Source organism: Rhinoraja longicauda, chromosome 6 (assembly GCF_053455715.1).
Source record: "Rhinoraja longicauda isolate Sanriku21f chromosome 6, sRhiLon1.1, whole genome shotgun sequence".
Lineage (NCBI taxonomy): Eukaryota > Metazoa > Chordata > Chondrichthyes > Rajiformes > Arhynchobatidae > Rhinoraja > Rhinoraja longicauda.
The window spans coordinates 15,463,748-15,487,462 of NC_135958.1; the positions used below are offsets into that span (position 1 = coordinate 15,463,748).

Here is a 23,715-nt window from a genome sequence, read left to right on the forward strand (position 1 = left end):
AAAGGCGGACGCACTGGTCCCGGCAAAGACGAGGCGCCCCGGCTCAGTAAATCGGGTTTCCACACCGGTGAGCGACCGACCGCGCGGCCAAGATGGCGCCCAACCGCCCGCCACTTTTCAAAAAACCCGCCAAGCTGCTACGTCGACGGCGCCATTTTGAAACAGGCCCGCGACATAGAAACACACCAGCGCGGCTGGTGTTTCTTTCATAAACGGTGGGGAGCAGCGGCACGCAACTGTAGAAGCCCCTGCACATTCTCGGGAAATGCCTCGGCTGATCAAATGTAGAGGCAATCTCGATCGGCCAGAACCATCGCCTCTACCTCGCTGAGCAACATACAGGTACCGTTTTCCTCGTGGACACCGGGGCGATCGTCAGCATTGTGCCTCCATCCTGCCAGGAAGCGCGATCAGGTAAGACCGGCCCCCCATTCATTGCGGTGAACGGCAGCCCTGTCCGTACCTACGGAACACGGGACACGTCCCTGTCCTTTGGTTCCAGGACCTACAACTGGACTTTCATCATCGCGGATGTAGGCCAGGCAATCCTGGGAGCAGATTTCCTTTGGGCTTTTTCATTGATCCCTGACGTCCGCGGGAAGAGCCTGCAGCCGTCGTCCAGTAGCGTTGACCCTCCCGCTCCTTCGGTTTCCGTGTCATCCAGCCCGACCGTCCAGGCCGTCACCACGACCTCTGACCCGTTTGCTGCGATACTCGCTGAATTCCCGGAGCTCCTAGTCCAGCGTTTCGACACACCTGCCGCCAAGCACGGAGTCGTGCACTTCATCCCTACGGAGGGACCGCCTGTTTTCGCCCGAGCTCGACGCCTACCCCCTGATAAGCTGGCAGTCGCTCGCGAAGAGTTCCTCACTTTGGAACGGCTGGGGATCATACGCCCGTCAGACAGCGAGTGGGCCTCACCGTTACACATGGTCCACCCGTGACCTAGCTGTCTCACTAGTCTGTTCATCTAAATTGGACTGCTTCCAACCCGTCACTCTATCCTCCCTTGCAAAGCTTGTCTCCACTATGAAACCTGCAACCTGCCCCCTTGATCCTGCCCCCACTGCCCTTCTGAAGGATGTCATTGCAATAGCTGGTCCCAGCATCCTCTCTATTATCAACAGTTCTCTGGCCACTGGCACTGTTCCAACCAGTTTCAAGCACGCGGTGGTCCAGCCCCTACTGAAAAAACCTAACCTAGACCCCACCTTGCCTAGCAACTACAGACCCATTTCCAAACTGCCATTCCTGTCAAAAGTCCTTGAAAAGGCAATCCTTAACCAATTAGTGCCCTACCTGCACCAAAACACCATCCTGGAAAGTTTCCAGTCAGGTTTCAGAGCCCACCACAGCACAGAGTCTGCCTTGTTGAAGGTACACAACGACCTGCTTCTCGCCATCGACACCGGTGACTGTGCAATCCTGCTCCTTCTCGACCTCAGCGCAGCATTCGATACAGTGGACCACACCATCCTTATTGACCGTCTCCGGTACGCGGTTGGCATTGATGGCACTGCCCTGAGCTGGTTCGCTTCGTACCTCAAAGATAGGAGTTTCGCCATCAACATAGGCAGTTATTCCTCTGCTCCAGCTAGCCTCTCCTGCGGAGTTCCACAAGGCTCCATCCTAGGCCCCATTCTCTTCTCTCTATACATGCTCCCCCTTGGCCAAATCATTCAAAGGCACGGCATTTCTTTCCACTGCTATGTCGATGACACTCAGCTTTACCTCCCCCTGAAACCCAACAACCAGTCAAATTTAAACAGCCTCTCACACTGCCTTGAGGACATAAAATGTTGGATGGCACAGAACTTCCTCCAATTAAATGAGAGCAAGTCTGAGGTCATCCTATTCGGCCCCCCCGACTCCATCAAATTGATAACAGGCAGTCTTGGAAGCCTATCCTGCCTAGTCAAACCGCATGTCAAAAACCTCGGCATGATATTTGACTCTGCATTAAAATTTGATAAGCAAGTCAACGCTGTGGTAAAAGCCAGCTTCTTCCAACTTCGAACCATAGCTAAAATCAAACCTTTCCTCAAATTCGACGACACAGAAAAAATCATTCACGCTTTCATTTCCTCCCGCCTAGACTACTGCAACTCCCTATACACTGGGATCAGCCAATCTTCCCTGTCCCGCCTGCAACTGGTCCAAAACGCCGCAGCGAGACTCCTGACGGGTACCCGTAAAAGGGACCACATCACCCCGATTCTGGCCTCTCTCCACTGGCTCCCTGTACGGTACAGAATCAACTTCAAGCTCCTCCTATTCACGTATAAAGCCCTAAATGGACACTCCCCCCCCCTACATCAAAAATCTTCTAACCCCCCTCTCTAACTCCAGGTCCCTCAGATCGGCCGACTTGGGGCTATTCACTATCCCGCGGTCTAGGCTTAAACTCAGGGGTGACCGCGCTTTTGCGGTTGCAGCTCCTAGACTGTGGAACAGCATCCCTCTCCCGATCAGAACTGCCCCCTCCATCGACTCCTTTAAGTCCAGGCTCAAAACATATTTCTACTCCCTAGCGTTTGAGGCTCATTGAGGAGGCGCTGTGAACTGTTTGCGTGCTACTGTATGTTTTCATTTTTTTTTCTATTGGAACCTAATCAAATGTACAGCACTTTGGTCAACGTGGGTTGTTTTTAAATGTGCTATACAAATAAAATTGACTTGACTTGACTTGACTAAAGCATCTGGGGGGTGGAGACCGTGTGGCGATTACCGACGTCTGAACGCCATCACCACGGCTGACCGATACCCGATCCCGCATATTCAGGTTTTTTCTGCCAGCCTAGAGGGTGCCACGGTATTCTCAAAACTGGACTTAGTCCGAGGGTATCACCAGATCCCGGTTCGCCCTGCAGACATCCCTAAGACCGCCACGATCACCCCGTTCGGGCTTTTTGAGTGGCTGCGGATGCCTTTCGGCCTCAAAAACGCCGCCCAAGCGTTCCAACGCCTCATGGATCATGTGGGTCGGGGTATGCCTTTTGTGTTCATCTATCTGGACGATATTCTCGTGGCAAGTGGGTCGGCTCACGAACACCGGTCCCACCTGCGCTCCATATTCCAAAGGTTGCAGGACCACGGTCTGATCCTACACCCGTCCAAATGCCAATTCGGACTATCCTCAGTCGATTTCCTGGGTCATCGGATCACACAGGCCGGTGCCGTTCCCTTGCCCGAGAAGGTGGCTGCTATCCGCTCTTTTCCCCGCCCCGACACTATCAAAGGGTTACAAGAATTTGTAGGCATGGTGAATTCTTACCACCGATTCATCCCGGCGGCATCTCGGATCATGCGCCCCCTTTTCCAATGCCTCGCGGGTAACCCCACCGAGCTCGTGTGGTCCCCTGCTGCCGACGCGGATTTCGTGGCGGCCAAGCTGGCCCTCGTGAACGCCACCATGCTTGTCCACCCGCGCTCCTCTGCCCCCACCGCCCTCACTGTCGATGCCTCCGGCGTGGCGGTGGGGGGCGTCTTAGAACAGCAGGTTAACGGCCTCTGGCACCCTTTGGCGTTTTTCAGCCGCCAGCTCACTCGCCCCGAAATAGGTTACAGTGCCTTTGATCGGGAACTCCTGGCCCTCTACCTGGCGATCCGTCATTTTCGCTATTTTTTAGAGGGTCGCTTTTTTGTGGCTTTCACTGACCACAAGCCACTGACGTTTGCTTTTTCGAAGGTTTCCGATCCGTGGTCGGCCCGCCAGCAGAGACACCTCACTTTCGTTTCCGAATTTACCACCGACGTTCGGCACATTGCGGGAAAACTAAACGCCGTGGCGGATGCCCTGTCCAGACCGGCAGTTTCCCCGGTTGCCGAGGTAAGTTCCGGGGTGGATTTCCAGGAGCTCGCGGAGGCTCAGCGCCTGGAAGACACCCCCTCCCTGTACCCCCACACCACCTCGGGGTTGCGGTTGGCACAGGTAGCCTGTGGTCTCACTCGTACCAAACTCTGGTGCGATGTTTCTCTGCCACGCGCTCGCCCGATAGTGCCCACTTCCATGCGGCGCCAGGTTTTTGATACTATTCATGGCCTGGCACATCCGTCCATCCGGGCCACTTCGGCTCTGGTTGCGGCTCGCTTTGTCTGGCACGGGCTGCGGAGGCAGGTGGCTGCCTGGTCCCGCTCCTGCATTCCGTGTCAAACCTCCAAGGTACACCAGCACACTCGGCCCCCCGTCCAGCAGTTCACGGTCCCCGCAGTCCGATTCCTCCACATCCATGTGGATCTCGTCGGCCCGTTACCCCACTCCAGGGGCTACACCCACCTCCTCACGGTAGTCGAGCGGTTCACCCGGTGGCCAGAGGCGCTCCCGTTGTCCGACACCTCAGCAGCCTCCTGCGCTCGGGCTCTGGCACTAAATTGGGTTGCCCGTTTCGGCGTCCCGGACGTCATCACTACCGACCGGGGCGCCCAATTCACCTCGTCCCTGTGGGTGGCTCTGACTCAGCTGTGCGGGTCCCGATTACAGCAAACCACCGCCTATCACTCCCAGGCCAACGGGATGGTGGAGCGGTTCCACAGGCACCTTAAAGCGTCCCTCACTGCCCGCCTGTCCGGCCCCGACTGGGCCGACCAGCTCCCATGGGTTCTCCTGGGTATCCGCACGGCTCCGAAGCACGATCTCGGAGCTTCCTCGGCAGACCTGGTCTATGGCTCGCCCCTGCGGGTACCAGGCGACGTTCTCCCTCAATGTTCTACCCCCCCTCCCTCCATGCCAGCACTCTTAGCTTCACTCCGAGCGCGGGTGGGGTCCCTGGCCCCGGTCCCTGCTTCTCGTCACGGGGATCCCCCTTCACATGTCCCGCCGGCCTTGGGCGACTGCGAGTTTGTGTTCCGACGCATCGATGCCCACCGTCCCCCGTTCCGGCCGGTTTACCAGGGTCCGTTCAGGGTAGTGAAGAAAGGCACAGTCACCTTCACGTTGGAAGTGGGCACATGACAGGAAGTCGTCTCGGTGTCCCGCCTCAAGCCTGCCTATTTGGACCCAGACCAGCCCCTCACAGCGGCTCAACCTCCTCGCCGGGGCCGACCCCCGGCCGCGGCTCCCGTACAGCAGTTTTCGCCCTCACTGCCCCCGTTCGGGACTCCTCTTCCCCCGGTCGCCTTGCCACGGCCGCCTCCGGCTCCGTCACTTTCCCCTCCTCCCGCGGTGCCGGCTTCCCCGTCCCCACCCCCGGTGGGGCCTCCCTCTCCTCTCCGCACCCACTCCGGTCGGGTGGTCCGGGCACGTGCCCGGTACCGCGCCGAGGGTTCTGGGGGGGGTCATGTAGGGGCACAGGGATTGGTCCAGACCATCGAACCCTCTGATTGGTAGAAGAGGTGAGGTGGTGCGCAGGTAAAAGAAACCGAGCAGTCTGGTTTAGAACTCCGAGAGAGACAGTAAGATTTATGGTTGTCTGTCGTTTAACTGCGTTGGTTTTGTCACGGTTGTTAGTCTTACAATAAATGTCTACCTCAACGCACATCGCCTACGACTCGCCATAAGTGTCTACATCTGAGGAGGCTAGCATAGCCACAGAGATTGGTGGTTAGTTTAGCCTCGGAGGATGGAGAGAATAGTTTTTTATCAGGCGGTAATGACCACATGGTAACAACCACACGGTAACGACCACACGGCAACGACCACACGGTAACGATCACACAGTAATGATCACACGATAACGACTGTGTTGTTTGAAGAGGAAAGAGTTGATAAGAATGAAAACTTATGAATTACTCTTTTGATTTTGCTACTTTAATAAAGACCAATTAATCAAGAAACAGCATTTGGAAGATTCGTTTTTGTTATCTCAGAGTGCGTAATGTATATCTCCACCACATCCCCAAGCAGTAATGGCTACCGAAGTTGGACTTTGAGAAGGTATAGAGACTGCCATTACATCTATGTAAAAAACTGTTCTACGAATGGAATCTAAAAAAAAGACTGATCTACGAGTGGACAAGGAACTGAAGAAGAAGCTGAATCTCTGCCAGGGATTAGAGCTTAAATCCTGGAACAAAGAATCTGCCGGTCGAAGGCAAATTGACACGGTCAACACCTGGATCATTGGAAGATTGAAGACTTCATTGACCAGGTACCGTGAGTAATCACGTCTGTTTAGTCGTAATTTTAAGCTAAGAAGTTTAAAAACTTAAAACCCTGTGGGAATATTCTGCAGAAGTACTGTGTAATACAAGAAGCTTGTTTATGCTACATGAAGATAAGCAAACCAAACTCGGAGAGTACGATCTTGAAAATAACAATGTTGTGAACATCTACAAGATAAGGTGTACTCAGCTAACAATTGTTTACCATAGATACTGGTAAGACCTTCATAAGACCTTCATAACCTTGAAGTTAATGATGTGTTTTGAAGAAATACCCATTCTGTTTTGAATTCTTCTGGTATTTATGGAATATAGCAATAAGCACCAATTCATCATGGATCTTTCGGCAGGTAAGTATGAAGAAGAACCGCCACAGGAGGGAGATGCGGAGCAAGAATCAAGACAATATGAGAAGAGAAGCGTCAAGCTCAGCCAGAAGCGAGCAGCAGCCTACCTGGAAAGATGCCAGAAGGATAGAGACAAGTTGTGGAACCAGGTTATCAAGTTAATTGAAATCCAGAAGAAACTGGATCCAGAAGAATTTAAATCCAGAAGAAATGGAATCAAATGAGAATGCGAGGAGAGTACAATCTAATCTGGATCAATTACTCGACCTCTGCCATGAGGTTGGAGACAAATAACACTCAATACTGAGTTTACCACTACCAGAGGAGCAACATGAAAAGCACATCAAGTGGTTCGAAGAAAGGGTGGAATTTTTCAATGGTTTCATGGCAGACGTGGAGAAGTGATTGTCTGAAATCGTAGCCCGAACATTGTGCTCTGAAATGGGAGAAGCGACGCCAGAAGCTGTTGAAGTGGGAGAAGAAATTACACCTCAGGGTAGTGTCTCGAACGTTTCAACACGAAGATCAAGACATAGGGTCTCTGCTCAAATGGAAGCCGAAGCTGAGATGGCTGCTCTCTTGTTTGCTGCCGCCTTGGAGAAAAAATATGAGATTGAGGAAGGAGAAGAACAGCTGAAGAGGGAGATTGAGGAACAAGAAGAATAGCTGAAGAGGGAGGCTGAGGAACGAGATGAACAGCTGAAAAGACAAGCAGAGCAGCTGAAGAGAGAGGCTGAGAAACAAGCAGAACAGCTGAAGAGGGAGGCTGAGGAACGAAATAGGCAGTTGAGGAAGAAAAAGGAACAGTTGGAAATAGCCACAAAGCTGGCAGTTGCCGGAGCAAGGAGGGACATACTGGAAGGCCAAAGATCAAAATGCGGCTCGAGAGTATCTCAGAAGAAGAGTTCCTTCGTCCAAGGAGCTATTAAGTTGGAAACAGCAGCCAAAGTCAACCCACAGCCAGAACCGGTCTGGTCTCGTGATGCAGACCTGACACTGAGTAAGTGGATGGGCTACAAAACTTCACCAAAGCAACCGGGTGCTAGACCAAAGCAACCGGATGCTAGACCGAAGCAACCAACCTTTGGGATGTCTGTTGAGACTCGAAATAAGCCAACCCACTACTCTTCTCAGAGGCCTGTTCATCAGCCACCTGCGCCCAGCCAGGGACAACAACTGGTCATGGGACTCGTGACAAAATCTACCCAGATCGATCTGCACCAAGCCAGGGATCTCAAAGTGAATTCTATGAATTGGTGAGGAATCAAACGAGAATCAGCGAGCTCCTAGCTCAACAAAATCTCTCTTCCACCTTATCCCCAATGGAAATTTCTAAATATGATGGTGACCCTTTGCAATATGAAACTTTCATAATCGCGTTTGAAGAAGGAGTGGAAATGAAAACTACTAGTCACAGAAAACGCTTACGATTTCTGGAGCAATACACAAGCGGATATTCGAACCAGCTTGTTAAAAGTTGTCAACATTTGCCTGCGGATGCGGGCTATCGAACGTCCAGAGAGTTGCTTAAAGAGCATTTTGCTAACAGAAGATTGCTAATGCATACATGAGGAAGGCCTTTGCTTGGCCAGTTATCAAGGCGGAAGATGTGAAGGGTTTGCATGAGTGCGATATTTCTTAGGGGTTGTTGTAACTCGATGAGAAATAGCAACCACATGGAAGAAATAAATGTCGTTAGTAATATGAAGGCTATCATTCTAAAAGTGCCCTATAGGCTTAGAGAAAGGTGGAGAGATAAAGCAGGTCTGATACAGGAAGGTGAGGATCGAGAGGCCATGTTTCCTGACCTGGTGGGTTTCATGGAAAGGGATGTACGGTCAAATCTACGCCATGGAAATATTCGAGATCCTAAACCAATTGCAACTGTCAAAAGCTCTACCTTTACTAAAACAAAAGGAAGATCAGGACCTAAGGAGAGCAGTTTTGCTGCCGCCTGTAATACCTGTAGAAACGAAAAGCGGAATGAAAAGAGATGCATCTACCATTAGGCCACAAGAGTTTTGTTTGTCATGTAATGAAGTTGGTCAAACCATAAGGTGGTGTTGTGGTGGTGCCCAGGGATTAGGCCACTCCCTGGGTCATCCCCCTCGGCACTGAGTGGACAGGGCTGGGGAGGGGTCTGGAGCTACGGGGTTTGCCTGAAGGGGCTAGAGTTAACTTGTGCGGGAAACTGAAGAGAGTGGATGTTCTGATGCTACATTAAAATTACTGTTAATCCTTACCTGACGTCTTGCCTGATTCCTGCTGCATCCAGACCCACTACACTGGAGACCCTCGACATTTCCTCGCAAGTCGCGATGGACCCGAACGCTCCTCAACCCGCACTACCCGGCCCTGCCGGTCAGCCGCCTCTGCACCCTGCCGGACCCACCCCGTGGACACTGCCGACCGCACCGCTCTCCACGCCGTGGCGTTGAAACTGCCTCCCCTTTGGACCGATGACCCTGACTTCTGGTTTGACCAGGCCGAGGCGCAGTTTGCACTGCGGGGCGTGACAGCCGACGCCACCAAGTACTTTTATGTTATTGGCACCCTCGACCAGGCCACTGCCCGACGGGTCTGACCTTTCCTCCACGCCCCCCCCCCCCCCCCCCCCGGCGGATGATAAGTATGAGGGCCTCAAGGCCTTTCTTCTACGGAAGTTCAGCCTCAGTGAGGCCGAGCACGCGAACCAGATCCTTCGGATGACCGGCCTGGGTGACCGCCGCCCATCGGTACTGCTGGGCGATATGTTGGCCCTGATGGGCGACCACGAGCCCTGCTTTTTATTTAAACATTCTTACCTGCTGCAGCTGCCGTCCGATCTCCACCAGCAGCTCAACAACGACCCGTTCACCAACATGCAGGCGGTGGGCGAGCGCGCCGATGAACTTTGGATGGCCCATCAGCTGGCCCTCGACGCGCTGGAAGTCCCTCCGATGACTGACAACGATCCGCAGGTAGGGGCCTCGATCGTCCGCATCTCCACCGCTCCTTGACGTCCTTCGCAGCGGGACCCGGCAGCAACGGTACACCCGGCCGGCAGCACGTCTTTCCCGCGCAGCCTGCCGGCAGTTCCTCCGCACACCACCAGAGGTCGCTGGTGGTCGGATCGGCCCGCACAGCCGCCCGTTTCCACAGACGCCAGCAGAGGGGGCTGGTGCTACTTTCACCGGCGCTGGGGCCCTTCAGCCCGTCAATGTCGGCAGCCCTGTTCGTTCCCGGGAAACGCAGGGGTCGGCCGTCAGTGATTGCTTCGGCGGCCAGCCAGATTCATCGCGTGTTTGCGTGGATCGCCGCTCCGGGGCTCGTTTCCTTGTGGACACAGGGGCTGAGGTGAGCGTTCTTCCCCCTTCGAATGCTGACCTCCACGGTGGTAAACGCGGCCCCCTCCTCGCCGCAGCAAACGGGACTCCAATCCGCTCATATGGGGTGCGCACGCTCTCCCTCAACTTCGGAGAGGGCCGCTTCTCATGGCCATTCGTCATTGCAGATGTGTCCTAGCCGTTGCTGGGTGCGGACTTTCTACGGGCACATTCCCTGCTCGTGGACGTCAAGCGGCAGTGTTTGGTGCACTCCGTCACGTTGCAGCCTGTTTCCCTCCGCGTGGGCGATCCGGTCGTGCTGCCTGATGGGCCCCTGTCATCCGTGGACGTTGCATTCTCACGCATTCTGGCTGAGTTCCCCAAAATCCTCGACCCCCAGTTCCATTCCTCCGCCCCGAAGCACGGGGTGGAGCATCACATTCCCACCACTGGCCCGCCCCTGCACGCCCGGGCGCGGCGTCTTCCACTGGACAAGCTCCGTCTCGCTCGGGAGGAGTTCCGCCTTATGGAGTCCCTGGGTATTGTGCGCCACTCAGACAGCCCGTGGGCGTCCCCGCTCCATATTGTCCCCAAGGCAGACGGTGGCTGGCGCCCTTGTGGTGACTACCATCGGCTTAACAATGCTACCATCGCTGACAGGTATCCGGTCCCCCACATTCAGGACTTTAACTCACACCTGGCTGGGGCCACGGTGTTTTCCAAGGTCAATTTGGTGTGTGGCTACAATCAGATCCCCGTCCACCCAGACGACGTCCCCAAGACGGCCATCGTGACACCATTTGGCCTTTTCGAACTCCTCCGTTTGGACTTAAGAACGCTGCGCAAGCTTTGCAGCGGCTTATGTACTGTGTGTGCCGTGGCCTGGACTTTGTGTACGTGTACCTCGATGACATTTTGGTGGCAAGCCGCTCAAGACCGGAGCATGCTACCCATCTCCGCCAGCTATGCCAGGGCCTCAGCGATCATGGGCTGGCCATCAACATAGCCAAATGCCGTTTCGGGGTGGCGTCCATCAATTTCCTGGGCCACCACGTGACCCCGCACGGGGCGCTGCCGCTCCCGGACAAGGTGGACGCGGTGCGCCAGTTTCCACGCCCGACAACCATGAGGGGCCTCCAAGAGTTCATTGGGATGGTGGCCTTTTACCACCGATTTGTGCCGTCTGCGGCCTGGATCATGTGTCCACTGTTCCACCTCATGGCGAGCAAGCGCAAGGAGGTCGAATGGACTGACGATGCGGTGGCGGCATTCCACCACGCCTAGGATGCCCTGGCTACGACCACGATGCTCCCACGGGCGGATGCACCAACCAGCCTGACGGTCGACGCTTCGGATGTGGCGGTTGGGGCGGTGCTAGAACAGCAGATTGATGGGTGTTGGAAGCCTCTCGCTTTCTTCAGCAGGCACCTCAGCGGCGCACAGCGGAACTACAGTGCCTTTGACCGCGAGCTCCTTGCCCTTTACGTCGCAGTCCGCCACTTCCGCTACTTCCTCGAGGGGCGAACCTTCACCGCGTACACTGACCACAAGCCCCTCACCTTTGCGTTCGCCAAGATGTCCGACCCGTGGTCAGCTCGCCAGCAGTGGCAGTTGGCTTTCGTCTTGGTGTACACTACCTCCATCCATTTCATCGGGGGCAAAGGCAACAGAGTGGCCGACGCCTTGTCTCGACCCGCGGTCCACGCCGTCCTGCAAGTGGCCGATGGCATCGACTACTCAGCCCTGGCGGTGGCGCAGTTGACGGACGATGAGATGTCCGCCTATCGTACCGCCGTTTCGGGCCTGCGGTTAGAGGATGTTCCCTGTGGCACTGGGGGCACAACGCTGCAGTGTGATGTATCCACCGGGCAGCCGCGGCCTATCGTTCCCGTTGCCTAGCGGCGCAGAGTGTTCGAGGTGCTCCACGGTCTGGCCCACCCTTCCATTCGGGCGACGACAACCCTCGTGGCTTCCCGTTTCGTGTGGCACGGGTTACATAAACAGGTTGGGCATTGGGCGCGCAATTGCATCCCGTGCCAAACTGCCAAAGTACAGCGGCATGGGCGAGCGCCGCTCCAGGAGTTTATCGTCCCTCGACAGCGGTTCGACCACATCCACGTGGACATCGTGGGGCCGCTGCCGCCTTCTCAGGGCTTCACCCACCTCCTGACTGTGGTTGACCGTTTCACGCGGTGGCCGGAAGCAGTTCCACTGCCGGACACCTTTGCCTCTACTTGCGCCCATGCTTTGGCGGCACACTGGATTGCCAGATTTGGGGTGCCGCTCGACATCATGTCCGACCGAGGGCCGCAATTCACCTCCGAACTGTGGTCGGCCATGGCTCGCCTACTGGGGGTTAACCTGCACCGCACCACGGCGTACCATCCGCAGGCGAACGGCCTGGTGGAGCGCTTCCACCGCCAGCTCAAAGCTGCCCTGAAGGCCCGGCTCGTTGGCCCGGACTAGGTCGACGCGTTGCTGTGGGTTTTACTGGGCGTCCGCACTGCACCCAAAGAGGACTTGGCCACCTCCTCGGCTGAATTGGTGTACGGGGCCCCACTGACAGTGCCCGGTGAGTTTATTCCATCAGCCCAGGGGCAGGCAGAACAACCATCGGCCGCCTTGCAACGCCTTCGGGAGACAGTGGGCTAGCTGGCACCAGTGCCGACATCGAGCCATGGTTCGGGTCAGTCGCATGTCCCTTCCGCTCTGCAGGTCTGTCCGTTTGTTTTCTTGTGCCGCGATGCACACCGGACGCCCCTTCAGCGTCCGTATGAAGCGCCATTCAAGGTGCTCGAGCGTGGCTCTGCCACCTTCGTTTTGGACATGGGGGGTCGTCCTGAGACAGTCTCTATTTCGCGGTTGAAGCCGGCGCAGGTGGACATTAGCCAGCTGGTCCTACTGCCGTGGCCTCGCCCTCGGGGTCGTCCTGCGTCTCGGCCCTTACCCCCAGCGACCCCACGGTTTTCTTCCCCTGGCGGAGTGGTTATGGTTCCTGCGATTGCCGTGGTGCGCACACAGGCTGGTCGTCTCATATGTCCCCCTGTCCGTTTCGTGCCTCCGGTTCTTGGGAGGGGGGGGGTCTTGCGGCGGTGCCCGGGGATTAGGCCACTCCCTGGGTCATCCCCCTCGGCACTGAGTGGACAGGGCTGGGGAGGGGTCTGGAGCTACAGGGTTTGCTTGTGCGGGAAACTGAAGAGAGTGGATGTTCTGAGGCTACATTAAAATTACTGTTAATCCTTACCTGGCATCTTGCCTGATTCCTGCTGCATCCAGACCCACTACAGTGTCGAAAATTCAAGAAGAAGGAATATAAAGAAAAATGGGCTTCTTGAAGGAGAAAGGAATCTGTTATGGAGGTTTGAGGAAAGGACACATGGTTAAAGACTGCAGGAGTTGGATAACTTGTAATATGTGCAAGCAAGGTCATCCTGAATTACTTCACACTGAACAGACGTGAAGCCAGAGCCAATAGAAAAAAAGGAGAAGCCAGCTATGAGTGATGTTGTTGCCTCACCTCAGATAAATGCGCATATTGGGGCTGGGGTAGAAACCTGTATTTTCTCCATATTACCAGTACAGGTAAGGAGCATCAAGGGGAATACAGTGTTGCAAACATACGCATTTTTGGACAGTGGAAGTTCAGCTACCTTTTGCACAGAAAGTTTGATGAGAAGGCTGAACATCACAGAAGAAAAGATTAAGCTTCTCTTGAATACCATGAATGATCAGAAATGCTGCGATAGTCATCATACCACAAGTATGGAAATATCTAGTCTGGAGGAAAACAATTTTATACAAATATCTGATGTGTTTGCACATGAGACTATGCCTGTTTCTCATCCAAATATACCTCAGCAAGAAGACTTGAAAAAATGGCCTTACTTGAAGGATGTCAAGATACCTAAAATAAATTCTGGTATCGACCTACGAATGCTTTGAAGGCATTGGAACCTAGAGAGGTTGTTATCAGTCAAGAGGATGGACCATTTGCTGTGAGAACCCTACTCGGATGGGTTATCTATGGCTCCTTGACAAGGACCAACAAAAGCAGGAAAAAGAATAACCATACTGCTGCTGCCGTCAATCGAATATCTATTGTAAATCTAGAGGAGTTGTTGATCAAGCAATACAATCATGACTTCAATGAACGAACCAGAAAGGAATCAGAAGAAATGTCCAGAGAAGAGGTAAAGTTCTTGAGTATTATGAATCCCTCAGTAAAGATGATTGCCTAGACTTACCTTTCAAACAAGAAAGTGTTAGTCTGCCGAATAACCGTTGCATTGCAGAGCAACGCATTCAGAATCTGAAACGCAAGTTTGGCAAGAATACGAAATTTCATGATGAATATACATCTTTCCACACCGGCACGGTGGCGCAGCGGTAGAGTTGCTGCTTTACAGCGAATGCAGCGCCGGAGACTCAGGTTCGATCCTGACTACGGGTGCTGCACTGTAAGGAGTTTGTACGTTCTCCCCGTGACCTGCGTGGGTTTTCTCCGAGATCTTCGGTTTCCTCCCACACTCCAAAGACGTACAGGTATGTAGGTTAATTGGCTGGGTAAATGTAAAAATTGTCCCTAGTGGGTGTAGGATAGTGTTAATGTACGGGGATCGCTGGGCGGCACGGACTTGGAGGGCCGAAAAGGCCTGTTTCCGGCTGTATATATATATGATATGATATGATAATGGTTATGCTGAAAGGGTACCAGAAGACCAGCTGAACCGAAGTGATGGAGAGCTTTGGTATATCCCACACCATGGGGTGTATCATTCAAAGAAAGGAACTTTAAGTGTGGTCTTCGACTGTGCTGCATTTTTTTAAGGGTAAATCACTTAACTGTCAACTGCTGCAGGGTCCAGACCTAACGAACTCACTCATCAGAGTTCTCATCAGATTCAGACAAGAGCCGGTGGCTTTGATGGCGGATATCAGGGCAATGTTTCATCAGGTCACGGTATTGGAAAAGCATGTCGACTATTTGCGATTCCTATGGTGGCCGGATGGTGATGCACAACAAGATCTCGTTGAATATCGGATGAAGGTACATCTCTTTGGAGCAGCGTTATCACCGAGTTGTTCAAACTTTGCATTGAGGAAGATTGCCGAGGACAATAAAGCTCACTTTCCAGAAGTGACAAACACAGTAAAGAGCAATTTCTATGTGGACAATTGTTTAAAATCCATCATCAGGAAGCAATCCAAATGGTAAAACACCTGACTTCCCTCTGCAACAAGGGAGGATTCATGCTATCGAAATGGATCAGCAACAGCCGTGCTGTATTGGAAACCATTCCACTAGATAACAGAGCCAAGGAGACCCAGGAGTTGGATTTGGACAAAGACAATCTGCCCATGGAGAGAGCACTGGGATTGCATTGGTGCATTGAAACAGATGTCTTCAAGTTCAGAATCTCGATTCAGGAGTGACCATGTACAAGACGGGGCATCCTGTCCGTGATTGGTTCTGTTTACAACCCTTTGGGATTTCTTGCACCATTTACACTACCAGCCAAGTTAATTTTGCAGGATCTCTATAAGAAGAAACTTGGATGAGATGAGAGTACAACGAAAATCTTCTCTCAGCGATGGACAGAGTGGTTAGTAGATCTCGACAAGATCTCGGAGTTCAGAGTGGAAAGGTGTATGAAGCCTACAAACTTTAGTCGAATCAAATATGTACAGCTGGATCACTTTTCTGATGCAAGTGAAAGAGGTTACGGTACTGTTTCATATCTAAGACTGGAAAATTATAACAATGAAGTACATGTTGCGTTCTTAATGGGAAAGGCCAGAGTGGCACCATTAAAGCAAATGATGATTCCTAGAATGGTGCTTACAGCCGCAGTCTTAGCTGTCAGAATTGACATATTGCTGCAAAAAGAACCAGCTTAAGCTGGAGGAATCTACCTTCTGGACTGATAGCATGACAGTGTTTAAGTACATCAACAATGAAAACAAACTCTTCCTAACATTTGTAGCAAACAGGATCTCTTTTGTAAGGGATGCTACTAATGTATTACAGTGGAAATATGTTAATACCAAGGAAAATCCTGCGGATGAAGCCTCTAGAGGATCAAAAGCAGACCGCTTCTTAAGCAGGAAGAGATGGATCAATGGGCCATAGTTTCTCTGTAAACCAGACAGAGAATGGCCAAAGCTTAACCTGGAATCTGAAATCTCTGCTAATGATCCGGAGATCAAGCAAGACATCTCAGTGAATGTCATTATCAAGGATCCATTGGATTTACCCATTTCTCATCATGGAATAAGTTGAAGACTGTGTTAACTTGGTTTCCTAAAGTAAAGACAACGCTTTTGCAGTGGACTCGTAAGAGAAAGGAAACTCAGGCTGCTATGAGTAGCTTTGAAACGGATCCTGGCAAGCTGAAAGAAAAGGTTGACAAAGAGATGCAAATCTTTAAGGCATCATACCGAGGACTGTGTTTATGTCCTGGTGATCTTTTTAAGGCAGAAAATGCAGTTATCTCTTTCTGTCAAAGACAAGAATACAAGGAAGAGCTATCAACATTAGAAGCTGGTGAGCATGGTGTTAAAAGAAGTAGTCATTTATACAGGCTTAATCCGATACTGGATAAAGGACTTCTGAGAGTAGGTGGTCGCCTGAATAAACTAGCGATGTCTGAAGTGGCTAAACATCCTATTATTCTCTCGAAGGACTTTCATATTTCAACATTGCTGTTACGACATATTCATAAACAGATTGGACATGGAGGAAGAAATTATATGCTGTCGAAACTTCAGGTAAATTATTGATTGCACATTAAGTGAGATTATAAAGTGCAGAGTGCTAGGTGAGGTGCTAACCCCCACACGGTAACGACCACACGGTAACGACTGTGTTGTTTGAAGAGGAAACAGCTGATAAGAACGAAAAGTTATGAATTACTCTTTTGATTTGTGCTACTTTAATAAAGACCAATTAATCCAGAAACAGCATTTGGAAGATTTGTTTTTGTTATCTCAGAGTGCGGTGTGTGCATAAGCTATATCTCCACCACAGCCCCGAGCGGCAATGGCTATCGAAGTTGGACTTTGAGAAGGTATAGAAACTGCCATTACAGGTTGTAAGCGACCCAAACGGAATATGAGGTGCTGTTCCTGCTATTTGAGTGTGGTCTCACTGTGGCAATGAAGGAGGACCAGGACAGAAAAGTCAGGGTGGGAATGGGAAGGGGAGTTGGAATGGTTAGAAACTAAGAGATTTAGTGGGCCTTGGTGGACTGAGTGCAAGTGTTCAGCAAATCAGTCACCAAGTCTATATTTGGTTTTGCTGATGTACAGGAGGCTACATCGGGACACCGCAGGCAGTAGATGTGGTTAGAGGAAGTGCACGTGAACCTCTATCTCACCTGGAAGGACAGCTGGGGTCCCTGGATAGAGGCGAGGGAGGAGATATAGGTGTTACATCTCCTGCTGTTGCTGGGGAAAGTGCCTCGGTGGTTTGGGTGTGAAGCAATGAGTGAACCAAGGCGTTGTGGAGGGAAGGGTCTCTGTCTCATACCCCATCCTTCTTTTCTTATCATTGGCCTTTGTTCCAACCAGCTGCCTATCAAAACCCCCTCCATCGCCTGCGTCGACCTATTACCTGCCACGCAGGTCCTGCCTCTCCCCTCTTCCAGCTTTTTTCTCCCCCTGTACAATCAGTTAGAAGAAGGTTCTCGACCCAAAACGTCACTTATCACTGTTCTCCAGGGATGCTGCCTGACCTGCTGAGTTACTCCAACACTTTAAGTCAAGAAATTATTGTTCCACAAAGCCATCTCAATTTGCGACCTATTTATTCTAATTATCATCCACATAAATCTCAAGCAATCAAAGCATACACAGTTTGAATAAAAGGAATACTTAAAAATATCTCACATAACAACAATAAATGTACTTACCACTGCCACAGCATCAGAGGTGAGGACGGTATTTGGTTCTAACACTATGTAATAACTCAGAATTGTTAGAATATATAAGATAACCACCAATGGCAATGAAATTACAATGGCAAGTGGAAGATTCCTGAAAAACAAGGAAAGGTCACAGTGTGATTATTCAAGTGAGTGATGATTCTTGTTCTCTCAATCCATCTCTAAATGTATGGTTCAAATTTTCAGTGTTGAATTGACCATTTTGTAAAATAAGATGCCACCAAACCTATTTATTTAATCCAAATACTGTACCTGAGGTGATTTTACAATGGTTCCAACACCACATAAAGAACCAATAAAATATCAGTCATTTGACATTTCATCAAATAAATCATAGGGTTTATTTAATATCAAGGCAGAAAATATACAGGCAGAAATTCCTGTTGTAACATTAGAATAAAATTAGCAAAGTCAAGAGAGATATGGCATTAACAAATGATTTCAAATGTTTATACTGTTTCTCTGTGGATTGGCTATCAAGAAATTATCTGCTGAACTTTAGGACAATAATTTTTATTTTGCCACAAATACAATGAATATAACCTTTTTTAAATTTCTTAGGAATAGAGGAGATGCCCAGACGAGAATCAATTTTTTTCTCTTACTCAGTTTCTCCAACTCCATTTCATGGGAAAGGTTAGCAAGCAGTACATACCGCAAGCCCACAACTCCTGCAGCTACCTTGCTGACATTTTCTTCTATCCTGTGTCTTGCATCAATTTCATTTCAGTCTCCCAGTTTCTCCCTCTCCATTGCATATGTCCTCCTGCACTGTCACATGAAATAGAAATAGATGCAGGCGTAGACAAACTGTCCTTCGAACCTAATCTGCCATTCATTAGCTGCACTTACCTCAGCACTATTTTCCAGGACTATCCCCATAACCGTTGATTCCCTTAATGTCCATTAATCCATCGATTTGTACTTTGAATAAAAACAAGGGCTGAGCCTTTACAGTGATCTGGGGCTTTGAGTGAAAAAATATTTCTTCATTTCTTTCCCAAATGACCTTTATCTTATTCTAAAACTAGGGCCTCTGGTCCAATACTCCTCAGCCAAAAGAAGCATTTTCCCTGCAACTGGCCAATCATATCTGTTAAGAAAATTGTGTGCTTCAATGCGATCTATTATTCTTCTAAATTCTGGAGAATACAATACTACAAAATATCTTTTCAAATGCCAAACCCACAATCTATATACTAAAACTCTTGTTTGTTTGTTTGTTCCTGAACTACAGCCAAAACGGTACATGATAGCGCAACAATTTTAGGCCCACCTTACTCACCATCGTTCCTTTAGTGCTAATGGAAGGTTTAATTGAAATTGGTGTTATATTTTTTAAGTTATTCACATTTTAAAGTTTAAATCTATCTCCAAGGGAGGGAGGGGGGGGGCAAAGGGGGGAGGGAGGGGGTGCAGGGAAGGTGGGAGGGAGAGGGAGGGGGGAGGAGGAGGGATTAGGGGGTTTGAGGGGGGTGGAGGGGAGGGGAAGGGGGAGAGGAGGGGGATGGGGAGGGAGGGGGAGGGAGGGAGGGGAGGGAGGGGGAGGGAGGGAGTGGAGTGAGGGGGAGAGGGGGAGGGAGGGAGGGAGGGAGGGGGGAGGGGAGGGGGGAGGGGAGGGGGGAGAGGGAAGTGGGGGAGGAGAAGGTGCTGCACCAACACAGAGGAGGTTTGGGCCCAACGGGTCCACATGATCTAGTGCACTTTAAAGCTGAAGGTGGGGGGATGGACAAATCCTGGCAAGTAAAAGGTGGACACAGGTTAAGGGAGTTTGATTGGCAGATGGCTAGAGTAAGTGACAAAGGCTGGAGATGAAAAAGAGACAGAAGGGTGTCAGATAAGGAGAGAAACTTAGTGAAATGTAAAGCCAGAGGGAGGTATATATGTAGAAGGAAATGGGAGCAAAGAGAGATGGGATAATGGAAGGAAAGGGTGCGCACTGGGTGGGGGCACAGGAAAGAGGTGGAAGGAGGGGTGTAACATAAAATTGGAGAATTCATTGTTCATACTGTTGGGTTGTAAGCTACCAGGTGGAATATGCCCAAGAGGAAAATGAGGTCCAGTTCCTCCAGTTTGCATATGGCTTCACTCTGGCAATGGAGGAGGGCCAGGACAGAAAGTTCAGTATGGGAATGGGGAAGGGAGTTAAGATGGGTAGCAACCAGGAGATCCTGCAGGCTTTGGCAGGACAAGCATGTGTTTGGCAAAACGATTGCCTGGTCTATGCTTGGTTATGCCAATGTAAAACAGGACAGAAAGTTCAGTATGGGAATGGGGAAGGGAGTTAAGATGGGTAGCAACCAGGAGATCCTGCAGGCTTTGGCAGGACAAGCATGTGTTTGGCAAAACGATTGCCTGGTCTATGCTTGGTTATGCCAATGTAAAACAGGCAACATCAGTGGCACCAAATGCAGTAGACAACATTTGAAACGGTGCATGTGAACCATGAGTTACTTGGAAGAGCTGCCACAGTCCCTGGATGGAGCTGAGGGAGGTGTAGGGAGAGGGGACAGTTTGGGATTAATGAACCAAGGAGTTGTAGAGGGAGTACTCTCTGCAGAAAATGGAGATGGATGGGGATGGAAAATGTGACTGGTGGTGGGATCACGTTAATGATGGCAGATGATTATTTATTGGATGTGGAGGCTGGTGGGGTGAAAGGTGAGGACCAGGGAAACTTCCATCTGGGAGGGAGAATGTGCAAGAGTAGAACCACAAGACACAAGGCCGACTCGTGTTAGGGATCCATCCACAACAGCAGGGAAGAAACAATTTTATTGAAGAAAGCGGATATCTTAGATGTTCTGGAGTGGAAAGCCTCACCTTGGGAGCAGATGCAGTGGCAATGGAGAAATTGGGAGTAAGGGATGGTATCTTTGCAAGAGACATGGTAGGAGAAGGTGTAGTCGATAACTGGGAATCAGTGGTTTTGATTTTAGTCCCCTGTGATGAAGATAGAGAGATCAAGAAAGGGGGAGATTTGTCACAGATGGTCCAAATGAATTGGAGGGCAGAATGGGAGTTAATGGTAAAGTTAATGATTTCAATGGGTTCTGCACAGGTGCCGGGGGCAGCCCCAATGCAGTGATCAATGTTATATTATTTTTAAACATCTATTTCTCACAGTGACTTTGTGCTAGACATTCAAGCCATTGAATCGTTTCCATAATAGACATCTTCTCTAAATACATGGTCGTGAGGTGACAATTGTTTTTTTGGTAGAAAGGTAAAGTAGGCAGGAAAACATTTGAAGCACATTTTTATGATCTGCTTTATTTTATTTTTAATTGAGGGGGGAGGGGAGGGAGGGGGAGGGAGGGAGCGAGGGAGGGGGGAGGGGAGGGGGGAGGGGAGGGGGGAGAGGGAAGTGGGGGAGGAGAAGGTGCTGCACCAACACAGAGGAGGTTTGGGCCCAACGGGTCCACATGATCTAGTGCACTTTAAAGCTGAAGGTGGGGGGATGGACAAATCCTGGCAAGTAAAAGGTGGACACAGGTTAAGGGAGTTTGATTGGCAGATGGTTAGAGTAAGTGACAAAGGCTGGAGATGAAAAAGAGACAGAAGGGTGTCAGATAAAGAGAGAAACTTAGTGAAATGTAAAGCCAGAGGGAGGTATATATGTAGAAGGAAATGGGAGCAAAGAGAGATGGGATAATGGAAGGAAAGGGTGCGCACTGGGTGGGGGCACAGGAAAGAGGTGGAAGGAGGGTTGTAACATAAAATTGGAGAATTCATTGTTCATACTGTTGGGTTGTAAGCTACCAGGTGGAATATGCCCAAGAGGAAAATGAGGTCCAGTTCCTCCAGTTTGCATATGGCTTCACTCTGGCAATGGAGGAGGGCCAGGACAGAAAGTTCAGTATGGGAATGGGGAAGGGAGTTAAGATGGGTAGCAACCAGGAGATCCTGCAGGCTTTGGCAGGACAAGCATGTGTTTGGCAAAACGATTGCCTGGTCTATGCTTGGTTATGCCAATGTAAAACAGGACAGAAAGTTCAGTATGGGAATGGGGAAGGGAGTTAAGATGGGTAGCAACCAGGAGATCCTGCAGGCTTTGGCAGGACAAGCATGTGTTTGGCAAAACGATTGCCTGGTCTATGCTTGGTTATGCCAATGTAAAACAGGCAACATCAGTGGCACCAAATGCAGTAGACAACATTTGAAACGGTGCATGTGAACCATGAGTTACTTGGAAGAGCTGCCACAGTCCCTGGATGGAGCTGAGGGAGGTGTAGGGAGAGGGGACAGTTTGGGATTAATGAACCAAGGAGTTGTAGAGGGAGTACTCTCTGCAGAAAATGGAGATGGATGGGGATGGAAAATGTGACTGGTGGTGGGATCACGTTAATGATGGCGGATGATTATTTATTGGATGTGGAGGCTGGTGGGGTGAAAGGTGAGGACCAGGGAAACTTCCATCTGGGAGGGAGAATGTGCAAGAGTAGAACCACAAGACACAAGGCCGACTCGTGTTAGGGATCCATCCACAACAGCAGGGAAGAAACAATTTTATTGAAGAAAGCGGATATCTTAGATGTTCTGGAGTGGAAAGCCTCACCTTGGGAGCAGATGCAGTGGCAATGGAGAAATTGGGAGTAAGGGATGGTATCTTTGCAAGAGACATGGTAGGAGAAGGTGTAGTCGATAACTGGGAATCAGTGGTTTTGATTTTAGTCCCCTGTGATGAAGATAGAGAGATCAAGAAAGGGGGAGATTTGTCACAGATGGTCCAAATGAATTGGAGGGCAAAATGGGAGTTAATGGTAAAGTTAATGATTTCAATGGGTTCTGCACAGGTGCCGGGGGCAGCCCCAATGCAGTGGTCAATGTTATATTATTTTTAAACATCTATTTCTCACAGTGTCTTTGTGCTAGACATTCAAGCCATTGAATCGTTTCCATAATAGACATCTTCTCTAAATACATGGTCGTGAGGTGACAATTGTTTTTTTGGTAGAAAGGTAAAGTAGGCAGGAAAACATTTGAAGCACATTTTTATGATCTGCTTTATTTTATTTTTAATTGATTTCAAAGGTTTGAGGAAGGATATTCTTGCTAATGAGGGCATGCAGCGTAGGTTAATTCCCGGAATGGTGGGACTGTCATATGTTGAAAGACTGGAGCGGCTAGGCTTGTATACACTGAAATTTAGAAGGATGAGAGGGGATCTTATCGAAACGTATAAGATTCTTAAGGGGTTAGACACATTAGAGGCAGGAAACATGTTCCCAATGTTGGGGGAGACGAGAACAAGGGGCCACAGTTTAAGAATTAGGGGCAGGCCATTTAGAACTGAGATGAGGAAAAACGTTTTCAGTCAGAGAGTTGTGAATCTGTGGAATTCTCTGCCTCAGAAGGCAGTGGAGGCCAATTCTCTGAATGCATTCAAGAGAGAGCTAGATAGAGCTCTTAAGGATAGCGGAGTCAGGGGGTATAGGGAGAAGGCAGGAACGGGGTACTGATTGAGAATGATCAGCCATGATCACATTGAATGGCGGTGCTGGCTCGAAGGGCCGAATGGCCTCCTCCTGCACCTATTGTCTATTGTCTATTGTTATTGACCAGCTTTTGCTAGTGCAGTTCAGGAAAAAAAGAACTTTGCAAGATCTCACAGAATTTTATTAGTCTTTCAATAATGTCCATGAATCTTTAACGTTCTCTATAATAGAACCACCAGAACACAAATAAAGGCTTCAGTTTAATGTTTTGTATGGAAAAGAGTATTTTTAACAATATAATTGTTTCTAGGTGTTATGGTGATGTGCAGCCTGGATTAAAGCATGAAGCATTTGGAGACAAATGGGAATTAGGATTTTTTTTTAGGTAAAAGATTCCATTTTGTATGTGAAAGAATCTCTGGAGATTTGAAATAGCTGCCCTTTGCAGGTTAACAAGACTATCAAATCAATATTAGACACAAAATGCTGGAGTAACTCAGCGGGATAGGCAGCATCTCTGGAGAGGAGAAATGGGTGACATTTCGACTCAAGACCGTTCTTCAGACTGAGACTCAGGGGAGAA

General features: G+C 50.2%; 1 protein-coding gene across 1 annotated transcript in view; it reads right to left on the reverse strand.

Moving 5' to 3' along the window:
- Positions 1–23,715, reverse strand: part of LOC144594267 (Y+L amino acid transporter 2-like) — a 103,906-nt gene that overhangs the window by 55,893 nt on the left and 24,298 nt on the right. Inside the window, exon 5 of the mRNA XM_078400532.1 lies at positions 17,662–17,785. Within this exon, the coding sequence (XP_078256658.1) occupies positions 17,662–17,785 (124 nt within the window). The remainder of the gene's footprint in view (positions 1–17,661; positions 17,786–23,715) is intronic.